The sequence below is a fragment of the Martes martes genome, assembly GCF_963455335.1.
Source record: "Martes martes genome assembly, chromosome: 8".
Classification (NCBI taxonomy): Eukaryota; Metazoa; Chordata; class Mammalia; order Carnivora; family Mustelidae; genus Martes; species Martes martes.
The window spans coordinates 7144124-7157658 of record NC_137895.1 but is presented as its reverse complement, the minus strand read 5'-3'; the positions used below and the strand labels follow the sequence as shown (position 1 = coordinate 7157658).

The window sequence follows — 13535 nt, the reverse complement described above, 5'->3', positions numbered from 1 at the left end:
TCACCCCTGTAATAAGGGTTACGTTTATCATATTTTATTATATGGTCAGTGGTCTGCATTTCTGTCTTCTTCCGTAAAACTTTTAGGCAAAAGCTTCTGCTGCTTGCAGAGGTCAGAAGGAGCCTCACAGAGAAGGTGAGATTGAATTCAGCCTTGAACAGTGTCTAGGCAGGGGTAGAGGGAAGGGCATTGCAGGCAGGGAAGACCGCATGAGCAAAAGCACGTAATATAGAAGTGTGCAGTGGTGTGTGGCGGGTGGCAAGAATTAGAAGATGACGCTGAGGAGCTGGGCACAGGCGATACCAGACAGTACCTTATGTGCCAGGCCAAGAAGTGAGGGGAGCCATGAAGGGCTTCTATCAGACTGAGTTGTTTGTTTTTTTTTTTTTTTTTTCATTTTACTACTTGCTCTTTTTTTTTTTTTAAAGATTTTATTTATTTATTTGACAGACAGAGATCACAAGTAGGCAGAGAGGCAGGCAGAGAGAGAGAGAGAGGAGGAAGCAGGCTCCCCACCGAGCAGAGAGCCCAATGTGGGGCTCAATCCCAGGACCCTGGGATCATGACCTGAGCTGAAGGCAGAGGCCTTAACCCACTGAACTGCCACCCAGGCACCCCACTACTTGTTCTTTTATTGAAAATCTTTGAAGAAATTAACATGACACATGTGTTATATACAAAGAAATAAGTAATTTTGTTAAATTTTTTTAATATCATGGAATGAAACCTCTTTACCACATTTATTTTTTTTAACTAACATGAATTTATTATGTAATTTTGTAGATGATTATTACAGGTGAAGTCAGCTGGTTTCTGTACTCCAGGTCTATGAGACTGAAATCCAGGTTTTCCTATTTGAGCTCTTATCTGTGGGTTTTATTAACATTTAATGTATTATTTGTTTCAGGGGTACAGGTCTGTGATTCATCAGTCTTACACAATTCACAGAACTTGCCATAGCACATAACCTCCCCGATGTCCATCACTCAGCCACTCCCTCCCACCCCCTCCCCTCCAGCAACCCTCAGTTTGTTTCCTCAGATTAAGAGTCTCTTGTGGTTTATTTCCCTCTCTGATTTTGTCTTGTTTCATTTTTCCCTCCCTTCCCCTATGAGCCTCTGTCTTGTTTCTCAAATTCCTCATATCAGAGAGATCATATGATAATTGTCTTTCTCTGATTGACTTATTCCCTCTAGTTCTATCCATGTTGTTGCAAATGGCAAGATTCTGGGGGTTTTGATGGCAGCATAATATTCCGTTGTATATATATACACCACACTTAAAAAAAAAGATTTTATTTATTTTTTTGACAGAGAGAGACACAGTGAGAGAGAGAGAGAGAAAGAGAGAGAGAAAACACAAGCAGGGAGAGTGGGGGAGGGAGAAGCAGGCTTCCTGCTGAGCAAGGAGCCTGATGCAGGGCTCGATCTCAGGACCCTGGGATCATGACCTGAGCCGAAGGCAGAGGTTTAACAACTGAACCACCCAGGCACCCCTATACCACATCTTTATCCATTCATCTGTTGATGGACTTTTAAGCTCTTTCCATAGTTTGGCTATTGTGGACATTGCTGCTATAAACATTGGGGTGAACGTGCCCCTTCGGATCACTACATTTGTATCTTTAGGATAAATACCCAGTAGTGCAATTGCTGGGTCATAGGGTAGCTCTATTTTCGATTTTTTGAGGAACCTCCATACTGTTTTCCAGAGTGTGTGCACTATCTTGCATTCCTACCAACAGTGTAGGGGGGTTCCCCTTTCTCCGCATCCTCACCAACAACTATTGTTTCCTGACTTGTTAATTTCAGCCATTGTGACTGGTGTGAGGTGGTAACTCACTGTGGTTTTGATTTGTATTTCCCTGATGCCGAGTGATGTTGAGCACTTTTTCATGTGTCTGTTAACCATTTGGATGTCTTCTTTGCAGAAATGTCTGTTCATGTCTTCAGCCCATTTCTTTCTTTTTTTTTTTTTACATTTTATTTATTTACCTGACAGGCAGAGATCACAAGCAGGTAGAGAAGCAGGAAGAGAGAGAGAGGAGGAAGCAGGCTCCCTGCTGAGCAGAGAGCCCAATGCGGGCTCGATCCCAGGACCCCGGGATCATGACCCCAGCCGAAAGCAGAGGCTTTAACCCACTGAGCCACCCAGGCGCCCCTCTTCTGCCCATTTCTTGATTGAATTATTTGTTCTTTGGGTGTTGAGTTTGATAAGTTCTTTTTTTTTTTTTTAAGATTTTATTTATTTGACAGAGATCACTAGTAGGTGGAGAGGCAGGCAGAGAGGAGGAAGCAGGCTCCCCGCTGAGCAGAGAGCCTGATGCTGAGCTCCATCCCAGGACCCTGGGATCGTGACCTGAGCTAAAAGCAGAGGCTTTAGCCCACTGAGCCACTCAGGCGCCCCATGATAAGTTCTTTATAGGTTTTGGATACTAGTCCTTTATCTGATATCAGACTGAGTTTTTGATCACTGGCAACCCCAGTAGGGAAGAGGGGTGGGAGGGGAAAGCCTGAAGGCAAGGGGACTGTTGAGCAAGAGATTATTGCTGTGACTCAAGTACATAACAGTGAGGTCCATTTCACACCCACTGGGATGGCTAAAAACAAAAAAGATAGATAATATCAAGTGTTGTGAGAATGTAGAGTAAATGGAACCCTCACAGGTTGTTGATGGGAACGCAAAATGACGCAGTTACTTTGGAAAACAGGCTGAAAGTGCTTCAAAAAGCTAAATGTGGGGGCGCCTGGGTGGCTCAGTGGGTTAAGCCGCTGCCTTCGGCTCGGGTCATGGTCTCAGGGTCCTGGGATCGAGTCCCGCATCGGGCTCTTTGCTCAGCAGGGAGCCTGCTTCCCTCTCTCTCTCTCTGCCTGCCTCTCTGCTTACTTGTGATCTCTCTCTGTCAAGTAGATAAATAAAATCTTAAAAAAAAAAAAAAAAAAAAAAAGCTAAATGTGGAATTACTATATGACCCAGCAATTCTACTCCCAGGTATTATGCCCAAGAAAATTGAAAGCATTTATCTACACAGAAGCTTGTATACAGATGTTCATAGCAGTACTCTTCATAGTAGTTCCAAACTACAAAGAACCCCAATGTTCGCCCCCTGACGAATGGATAAATAAATTGTATATACAAATGAATACTGTGTGGCCATAAAAAGTAATGAAGTGGTCACATGCTACGACATAGATGAACCTTGAAAACATGCTCAGTGAAAGAAATCAGACATAAAAACCACATATGATATGATTTCATTTAGATGAAATGTCCAAGATAAGCAAATCTGTAGAGATAGGACGTAGATTAGTGGTTGCCTAGGACCGGGGTTGTGGGGGCAGGGAATTGGTAATAACTGCTAATGAGTAATGAGGTTTCTCCTTGGGATGATGAAAATATTCTGGAATTATATAGTTGCACAACTCTGTGAATATACTAAAAACTGCTGATCTGTACCCCTAAAAGAATGAATTTTATGGTTTATGGATTATATCTCATTAAAGCTGTTATTTTAAAAAGCGGTATCAAGGGGTAAAGAATGACAATACTGCATAAGCTAGTGTGCTGAGTGCTGCTTGTCCTCCTTGACGTGGGCCAAAGCAGCCATGTAGCATCAGCACCGCTGATGGAGTGCTGGGAAGCACGTGGAGGATCTGCAGCTGTCTGACCGAGTTGGCCCAGTACAGTGCAGTGGAAGGTGCACTGGCCAGAATCACAGAGATCCGCATTGTAGCCCCTGCCCAGCTCCTAACTCTGAATTCAATCTCTTATTGATTCTCAGTTTCTCTATCTGCAAAACAAAAGGACTCTTTCAGCAGTAAGTGATTTGGGCCCCTTAGAACAGCTTCCATTCCCCCAGGAATGGAGCACAGGAGAAATACGTTGGTTGCAGTGAGGATGGACACAGTGTTCCAGGGCTCATCACGCTGGGTTACGTGGGGGAAAGAGGGCACATTAGTAGCAGTGGAAGGGTCCGAAGAAGGGCTGTTGTCATTGGTGTGATTTGTATGGCACTGGAGTAGGGCAAAGCCAGGGCAAACTTTCCTTCTGCTTAGTTCTCAGAGGAACCACAGGACTGTAAATCTCTGAATGTCTCCGGAGTAGAAATAAAGTAGGTTTATTCTGGTTTTCTTTGGAGATGGAGACCTTGGCCGGCAAGTGGAGCTGCAGGAAGACAGGCAGGGGCCTTTTCTCCTGGCCAGGACTAACAGTAGAGCAGGCCACCTTGGGAGGAATAGAGAAGAGTGTCTAGTGGCTGGGGGTCTCCGAGCAGAAACCAGGTGTCTCCAGCAAGAACGTCTGCTGGACTCCAGCCTGTTATGCCCGAGTTTTCACATCCGAGAGACCACCAAGGAGCCAAGCACCGATGCAATCACACGAGGGTTTATTTGACAAGCTTAAGCTGGGGCCCAAGTATACCCGGCACAGCGGAGTAGGGACTTGGACCCTGAGGTGACATGCTTAAGCTTGGGCCCAAGTATACCCGACACAGCGGAGTAGGGACTTGGACCCCGAACCAGATTACAGTCAGAGTTTTTAAAGGCAGAGTAGGGGTGGACTCGACGGTGGGTGAGGACAAAGGGGGTTATGGATAATGTAAGTCTCTAAAGAATGTTGGAAGCGAGGGCCCCAGGACCTTGAGGGGCTAGCTGTCGTCTGGGGAAAAGGTTATTCATTACCCACAATAAAAATCTTGTGAGACCCTTTAGATGTATATCAGTGGGTCATATGCTTGGGAATGATCGCTGACACTATCTTGGAGGTTTAGAGATAAGGTTTCACATTTCTCCTATCAAGTGTCCTTGTTAGTGAGATTTAGGTTTAGAAGAAATTTAACTTTATTTACATTTCCTTCTGCCTCAGCCTCCTTCAGTTTTATGGTGGGGAGGGCGACATTAGGGCTTAAGGAACTGAGTTATTTGTCTCTGGAAATTGGGCTATTGAGAAGATAGCTTCTTTGTTGTAAATCACTAGGACATTTGTAAACCGAGGGAGACTCCTGTTTTGCAGGATTGTGATCTCTGCAAGTTAACTATTTGTTTTTCTTTTAGGGCAGCCAGGGGTGCCTGAGGAATGTCACACATACTACCGAGGGGAGGGGAGCAGGTGGAGAGGGGGTGCAAGGTGCCAGCTTTTGCTTTGCCAAGATGGCGGTACTTACGTCAGGGCTAGACTCGAGGTGGGTACAGCCTTGTTTTTCTTGGCCTCCACACAGTCCAGCTGCTACATCTCCGTGGAGGCTTGGGAAAGGGTAAGAGTGGGTGTGAGCAGGGAAAAGACAGTTATCCTTGTGCTCAAACTTGGCTTTGTGATTGGGGTGGGCATGGAATGTTGTTATCAGTTTGGAAATCAGTGAGTTAGTTTTACAAGATGTGAGGTTTTGATCTCAAGGATCATTCCTACTAGAGCAGAGGTTCATGTCAGGTTAAGGTTCGAGGAGAGTGGAAGGTGGAGAGAGAACATTGTGTGCCTACTCTGTGTAAGCACTTGACATATGTTATTTATTCATCACAATTCCTCTATAAGGTATCAGGTTTTTTTGTTTTGTTTTGTTTTGTTTGTTTTGTTTTTTAAGTAGGCTTCATGCTCAGCATGGAGCCCAATGCTGAGATCAAGAGTTGGATGCTGAGCCACGCAGATGCCCCTCATCTCAGTTTTATAGACAAGGAAACAGAGTCCAGAGATATTAAGTAACTTAGCTGAGGTCACACACTTTTAGGTCAGCATTCAAGCCTAAGTCTTTTTGGCTACAAAATCCATGTTCTTTTGGTGTCCCAAGAAGTGCCTCTTGTGAATAGAAGCCATTGTTACCTGAGTAGTAGTACCTGACTTTCCTAATGCCCAGTGGCCCCGGCTCCCCACACACCATTCAGCCAGTCCTCACTGGGTATGTTAGGTAATATGGCATGGGGTCAGAGTGGCTCTGGGGCCACAGCTCTTCACCAGGTGGGAAAGCCAAAGCGTGCTGGCCCGTGGCTATGTGATCTTGCATACCTGGGAAGAGGCTAGAAATTCCCACTGGTTAAGAGTTAATTTAATTTTATATATATATATATATATATATATATATTTTTTTTTTTTTTTTTTTTTTTTTTAATTTACTTGACAGAGAGAAATCAGAGCTAGGCAGAGAGGCAGACAGAGAGAGGGGGAAGCAGGCTCCCGCCGAGCAGAGAGCCTGATGCGGGGCTCGATCCCAGGACCCTGAGATCATGACCTGAGCCGAAGGCAGAGGCTTAAACACTGAGCCACCCAGGCACCCCTTAATTTTATATTTTTTAAAGATTTTATTTATCTATTTGAGAGAGAGAGAGAAGGAGAGGTAGCATGAGCAGGCGGGGGCAGAAGGAGAAGCAGGCTCCCTACCGAGGAGGCAGCCCGACAAGGGACTCGATTGCCTGGGATCATGACCTGAGGTGAAGGCAGATACTTAACTGACTGAGCCACCCAGGTGCCCCAAGAGTTAATTTTAGATTGGAGGAGAAAGGGCACAAAGCCTAGGGTTTTGTTCTAGACCTGCCATTTACTGATATGTACCGGTGTCTTCCAGTCAAGTATTTCTTCCGCCTGGACCTCATTATCTTAGCGCTAAAATAAGTGAGTGGATTAGGTCAAACACTTCAAGCTGTGTGCCTTGGAGGCCTTAGGAGCTCTAGAAGAAAACCCAGGAGTTGTTAAAGAGGGGGGTGTTTCCTCTGTTGTGCATTTCACGAGGCTGCTCTCACCCGTTATTGTTTACTCTGTGCCAAGCACTGGCTGAACACTGTATATCCATTCTTATCCAACCCTCTCAGCGACCCAGTAATTTTTTTTAACTGCACTCAGCAAGGGTAAGTGACCTTGGCTGGGGTCACATAGATGGTAAGTGGCTAAGCAAGGATGCAAGTCTAAGTCTGTCCCACATTCTTTTTTTTTTTAATTTAAAATTTTTATTTTTAAAAAACATTTTATTTGGGACACCTGGGTGGCTCAGTTGGTTAAGCGGTTGTCTTTGGCTCTGGTTATGATCCCAGGGTCCTGGGAACCCTTGCTCAGAGGGGAGTCTGCTTCTTCCCCTCCCTCTCCCTCTGTCGCTGCTTGATCTCTCTCTCTCGCTCTCTAACAAATAAAGAAATAAAAATTAAAAAAGAAAAAGATTTTAAAAGATCAGTTTTTTTGAGATATAACTTACATGCAATAAAATTCGCTGATTCTAAGTGTACAGTTCAATGACTTTTTTTTTAGTTCAATGACTTTTGACAAATAGTGTTTTTTTTAAAGATTTTATTTATTTATTTGACACAGAGAGAGAGAGAACACAAGTAGGAAGAGCAGCAGGCAGAGAGGTGGGGGGAAGCAGGCTCCCTGCTGAGCAGAGAGCCAGATGCGGGCTTGATCCCAGGACCCTGAGATCATGACCTGAGCTGAATGAAGGCAGAGGCTTAACCCACTGAGCCACCCAGGTGCCCCTTGACAAATAGTTTTATAAACACTACCACAACCATGATCTAGAACGTTTCCCTCACCCCAGAAAGTTCCCTTGTGCCTGTTTGTAGTCAATCTCTTCTCCTCATCCCTGTCCCTCAGTAAACACTAACCAGCTTTCTGTCACTGAATTTTCTGAATTCTGTCACTGAACTTTCTAGAATTCATACAAATAAAATCGTACAAAATGTGGTCTTGGGTGTTTAGCTTCTGTCACTTAGCTTAATGCTTTTGAGAGTCATTCATACTGTCATGTGTGTCAGTACTAAATTTCTTTTTATTGGTGAGTAGTCTCCTATCATATGGCCGTACCACAGCTGTTTACCCATTTACCTATTGATTTGGGACTTCCAGATTTTTGGCTGTTATGCATAAAATTGTTGTTAATACTGAAGTATAAGTCTTTCTGTGGACGTAGGATTTCGTTTCTTGTGGGTACATATCTAGGAGTGGAATTGTTGGGTGAAACGACATACTCGGTTTCTAAGTGTGTAACAAGTTACCACAAAAGTAATGGCTTAGTACCACACTGTACTATCCCACGGTTCTCTCCATCACAAGTCTGGGTGGGTTTGACCAAGTTCTTTCAGGGTCTCACAAGCTGAAATCAGGTGTAGGCCAGGCTGGGTGCTTATCTGGGGGATCCGGGGAAAAAATCCACTTCTTCCTCTGGGGCCTCTCCCAGCTCTTTAAGGTTGCTCACGTTCCTCCTTAGCCAGCCCCTCTGTCTTCAAACCACCCATGTACGCTGAGTCCTTCTCACACCCCAGGCTCTCCGGTTCTGCCACCAGCCAGAAAAAACTGCTTTTCAAGGACTGGTGGACGAGTTTGGGCCCAATCAATCTCCCTTTTGCCATATACCATAGCATAATCACAGGAGTAACATCTGGGAGCAGAGGTCATGAGAGAGTCTCAAAATTCTACCTACCACACACGGTAAGTATATGTTTATAAGAAAACGTCAAACTTTCCCAAAATGACTTCACCATTTTGCTTTCCCAGAAGTGTAGAGAGTTCCAGTCGCTCCACATTCCGGCCAACATGGTATTGTCAGTCTTTTTAATTTTAGCTACTGGTGAGTGTTGTAGTGGTATCTCAGGGTGGTTTTCATTTGCATTTCCCTGACGACTGATGATAATGAGATCTTTTGGTATGCTTATTAGAGCATAAAATTTTGTTCGGTGTAAGCTTCTGCTTTTAAAAAAAGGTGGAAACCTACTGGTTTAGATAAACTGTGAGGTTCTTAGAGAGTCTGTAATCTGTGAATCTCTTAGTGGAGACCAGGGTTTAACTCCTTTTCTGAAAGTCTTCCTCTCTTTTTTTTAAAAAGATTTTATTTATTTATTTGAGAGAGTGAAAGCAGGAGCAGGGCGGAAAAGGGGTGCACAGAGGGAAAGAGAAAAGCAAAATCCTCAGTGAGCAGGGAGCCCAACATGGGCCTTGATTCCAGAACCCTGAGATCATGACCCGAGCCAAAGGCAGATGCTTAACCACCTGAGCCACCCAGGCACTGCTCCTTTTCTGAAAAGGTCTCTTGAATGTAGGTAGAATGTAGGTAAATCATCAGTATAAGCACTTGGCTCTGTGTGTGAGTTAGATATAAAAGCAACAAATATTTCTTGATTATCTACACGGTTACAATCCCAAATCCGAAATTCTGAAATACAAATTGTTCTGAAAACCAAAATTTCTTTTCTTGGTTGGCACCAAAACTCATTGGTAGCAAAACCTGACATGAAGGGGTTTTATTTGTTCGTTTGTTTGTTTGCAGAAGGACCCTCTGTTGTCCTATGCCTGTGTTGGCTGCCTGGAAGCCTTGCTTGACTACCTGCATGCCCGGAGCCCAGACATCGGTAGAAACCTTCCCCATTCTCTGATGTTCCCATAGGGGTGGCCAGCCCCTGCCACCTTCCTGTCCCAGACTCCCAACCTCTGTTTTTTGATACACACTCATTTTGTTTAATTGTTTTCATAACATGCAAGGTCATTACAATGTCCATTATACAGATGAGGACACTGCAGTCCAGAGAGGTCAAGTAACCTGCCCAACCAAGGTCACAAAGCTCTGAAGTGGCACAGGCCTACCTGTTGCCTGCTTCCCACAATAGTGGGATATGTGGTCTCCCAGGCAGCATAGGTGGCTAGAAGCCCAGGGAAGAAAGAAACTTCCAGTGGTCAATTTGTCCCAGGCCCTGCCTCTAGCTGAGCAGCCCCTTTTTGAGACAATAAGAGAAAGTCCTGTTCAGCAATGTTCCAAGGCCTACAGAAAAGCAGCAGTAACAGCCCAGGGTGACTGGTGTTTCCTATAGCGTTCCATGTGGTCTCCCAGCCCTGGAATCGGTTTTTGCTGTTTACGCTCCTGGATGCTGGAGAGAGTTCCTTCCTCAGACCTGAGATCTTGAGGTTCATGACCCTGGTAAGTGCAGAATGGATGATCCTGTGTTGTGAAGGATGTTATGAGCTGCGTGGTCCTGAAGAGGCCAGGTAGAGGGGTAGAAAGTAGAGGGGCTGGGTGGGCCTTCACCGTCTATAAGGGCTGCTCAGAGAATTCCTCTAAGCGCCCACATCTTCTCACCCCAAAAGACCCAGATACTTTCTTTTTATTTATTTATTTATTTACTTGACAGCTATATATGGAGAGAGCACAAGTAGGCAGAGAGGCAGGCAGAGGGAGAGGGAGAAGCAGGCTCCCCGCCAAGCAGGGAACCCTACACGGGACCCAATCCCAGGACCCCGGGATCACAACCCCAGCTGAAGGCAGGTGCCCCCCAGATACTCTTTCTAATTCATTTGCACGTGAAACATTGGCCAGGGCTTGTCTGCCATATCCAGATCCTGTGCTAGGGACCAAAGATGTCACCGAGCCAAGTGCTCTGCCTTTTAAGAGTCCCCCAGTCTAGAGAAGGAAATAGAAAAGGAAACTAATAGTTAAAACATGATGTTATGGGGTGGCTGGGTTGGCTCAGTGGGTTAAGCCTCTGCCTTCCGCTCAGGTCATGATCCTGAGATTGGGCCTGGGATTGGGCCCCACATTGGGCTCTCTGCTCAGCAGGGAGCCTGCCTCCCCGTCTCTCTCTCTGCCTGCCTCTCTGCCTACTTGTGATCTCTGTCAAATAAATAAGTAAAATCTTAAAAAAAAACCGTGATATTATTAGTGGCTCAGCAGAAGATATGCTAAGTGCCTGGCACACAGTAAGTGCCCACTGAGTAAAGAACAAAGCAGTGAGCATGCGAATGGTAGTGAAGAGGATCAGTGAATAAGGCAGTGGTTAGTGTGGGAACATGGAGAAGAGCACAGCTGACCACTGAATAACATGGGGGTTAGGGGTGCTGACACCCTTACATGCAGCTGGAAATCTGCATATTAACTTTTGACTCCCCAAAACTTACCTACTAATAGCCCACTGTTGACTGGAAGCCTTACTGATAACATAAACTGTGAGTTAACACATATTTTGTGTGTTATGTGTACTAAATACTGATTTTTACAATAAAGGAAGCTAGTAAAAGAAAATGTTACTAAGAAAATCATAAAAAGAAAATACTTTTATAATACTGTATTTATCGAAAAAATTTGTGTCTAAGTGGACCTGTGCAGTTCACTCTCGCGTTGTTCAAAGGTTGACTGTAAATTGCTTCTGCCAGAGCCAGGAAGGAGAGGTGAATAAGGATGCAGTAAGCACTCAATTAATGCCTCTCCTGTTTTAATGAAATGGAAACATTCAGCAGGAAGGTAACATTTTAGCTGAGGTTTGAAGGATTAATAGGCAAAGAGGAAGAAAAGTGTTCCAGGCAGTGAAGTGAAAATAGCAGGTAAATGAACACATGGTGGTGTGTTTGGGTAACCACACTTAGTCCTTTCTGGCCATGCGTGTTTCGTGCAGGGCCAAGGAGTGAGGGGAAGGGTACTGAAGAGGTCAGCAGGGCCAACTCTCTCAGCGTTTCACAGTGTGCCTCGTTGACGCCCCTCTTCTATGACACAACCCCACCTCTGCCCACCAACTCTAAGCTTCTGAAGGCAGGGTTCTCTGGGCTTCAGATCTGTGCCCCCAGCCCAGGGCCAGACACAGCAGGGGCACAGGAAATATCTGTGAAGAAGATGCCAAATCCCCGTGTGTTTGGGGCTTCTCTCCCTGGCCTAGCTTGTGCGGTTCCAGAGCAGCGGTGTCCTCTCTCACGAGGAGGTGGGCCATGTTCTGCAAGCCGCGGCTCTGGCTGACCTCTCTACCCTGTCGAACAACACACGCCAGGCTCTGCGTGGCTTCTTCCTGCAGGTGGGTGGGAAGGGAATGCTGTGTAGCCACTGTAAGGCTAGACCCTCCATGCCGTCTTCTGTGCGGAGGATGGTGGTTCTGGCCACAGCAGCTGAGGGGAGGTCGGGAGCGCAGAGGGTGGAGGGCTGAGAGGGCCTGTGTGGAGCGGCTGCTGAGAAGCACTGTCTTCCCTGCCTTCTTCTCCCCCCAGGTCCAGAGCATGGGCCTCCTGGCTGATCACAGCACAGCCCAGACCCTGCAGGCCTCCCTAGAGGGCCTTCCCCTGAGTAGCTCCTCCACCCAGCCACCCCTGGACATGCTGTATCCTTTCTTGCATCTGGGAGCCTTGGCCTGGGCAAGGTCACTCAGGCTATGGGAGGCTGTGGCATCATGCTTCAGAGGGGTGACACTGTCTACAGCCCTGTCCTTTAAAGCATCTGCTTCAGTGAGAATAATAGTGATAGCAACGACAATGGCTTATTCTTTTTAAGTTCCTACCAAGGGCCACGCACATTACTTGCACCATGTCTAATCCTCACAGAAGCTAGGGTGTTAACATAGATGTAACTTAGACCAGAGAGGCTAAATGATGTGCCCAGGATCACACAGTAATAGCATCAGGAACTGACCCTCATTTGTCTGCCTCCAAAGCCACATTACCAAACTCAGGAAGGAGCCAGTCCTTCCCCAAGAGCTTTGGAGAAAGTTGCGCAAATCCAGCACGTACAGGTGCTTCCCTCAGCCCGGTGTGGGGTGATGTCCCTGAGAAGGCCTGGGGCTGTGGGCAGTGGCTAGAGGCCCTCTGAGGGTGGTTGGGGTGCCCCAGAGACACTTCCGTCCGGGTGTTCAATCTGGTGCTTCGTCCCCATCCCCGCTGGCTACCTCCCTGGCTCTCCTTCCCTGTGCCTGAAACAGTTCCCTGTTGAATAGCAACTAGCTACCCTGGTGTTTGGATCCCAGCTTTAGAACCCAGCCCGATCTTCCTAATGGCACCTCTGAGCACTGGAAGTATAGTTTTCCCATGGTTGGCTCCACCTTTCTGCTGTTTTCCTCTCATGTTTTGCTGCCAGTTGCCTGGGAGGGGTGGCTGTATCCCTGTCCCACATCAGAGACTGATCTTCATAACTTGAAGGCCCAGAAACAGAGAACTAAGACCTGGCGAAGAGAAAGGATTGTTGGGGAAATTGTTGGGGAAATGGATGACAACTGTAGCCATTTACTCCATTGTTGAAATGGAGTCAGGAAATAAAATGATACACTCATATGTCTCTGTGGGCTCTCTAAAAACGTTTCCCATGTAACTTGTCTTGGCTCCCGGGAGCTGATAACTCTGTCGCTCAGACAGTGGGCTGCTTCCGTGCGGAATGGATGGCCTCCTCGGGGACGGGGGGCTGAGATTTGTTCTGGTAACATGTAAGGAGCTCCAGCCGGCTGCCTCGGTTGTACCGAGAAAAAAACCAGGCAGGCCATCCACGGGGCTGGAAGTGCAGAGAAAGGCCGTGTGTGTGGTACCCGTGTGATCCAAGTGCTCTAGGAGGCACTTTACCTGCTCCCTCATCTCACATGAAGGTGGAGAGAGGTGCAATTTCCAGGCGAGGAAGCTGAGCAGGTCAAATCCTTCTGTGCCTCGCTGGCCCAGCCCAGCTGTTCCCTGGCTAGAGCAGGTAGGTCCCTTGTGTTTTTTCCGTGGGCCCTCCCCAGAGTTAGTATTTGATTACCAGGCGTGCAGTTCTTTTAAGGTCTGCTCTCCACAAATGTGCCTGCTTCCTGTTCCCAACTCAGCCCACCGCGCCCCTGGCTCCTTGTCCGCTTGCCGAG

At 46.5% G+C, this 13535-nt stretch overlaps 1 protein-coding gene across 1 annotated transcript in view; it reads left to right on the top strand.

Moving 5' to 3' along the window:
• Positions 1 to 12833, top strand: part of MEI1 (meiotic double-stranded break formation protein 1) — a gene marked incomplete at both ends in the record, with an annotated part of 78368 nt that extends 65535 nt beyond the window's left edge. Inside the window, 5 exons of the mRNA XM_080811363.1 lie at positions 9236 to 9317; positions 9774 to 9880; positions 11607 to 11738; positions 11929 to 12038; positions 12788 to 12833. Of these exons, the coding sequence (XP_080667489.1) occupies positions 9236 to 9317; positions 9774 to 9880; positions 11607 to 11738; positions 11929 to 12038; positions 12788 to 12833 (477 nt within the window). The remainder of the gene's footprint in view (positions 1 to 9235; positions 9318 to 9773; positions 9881 to 11606; positions 11739 to 11928; positions 12039 to 12787) is intronic.
• Between the last annotated feature and the right edge of the window lie 702 nt (positions 12834 to 13535).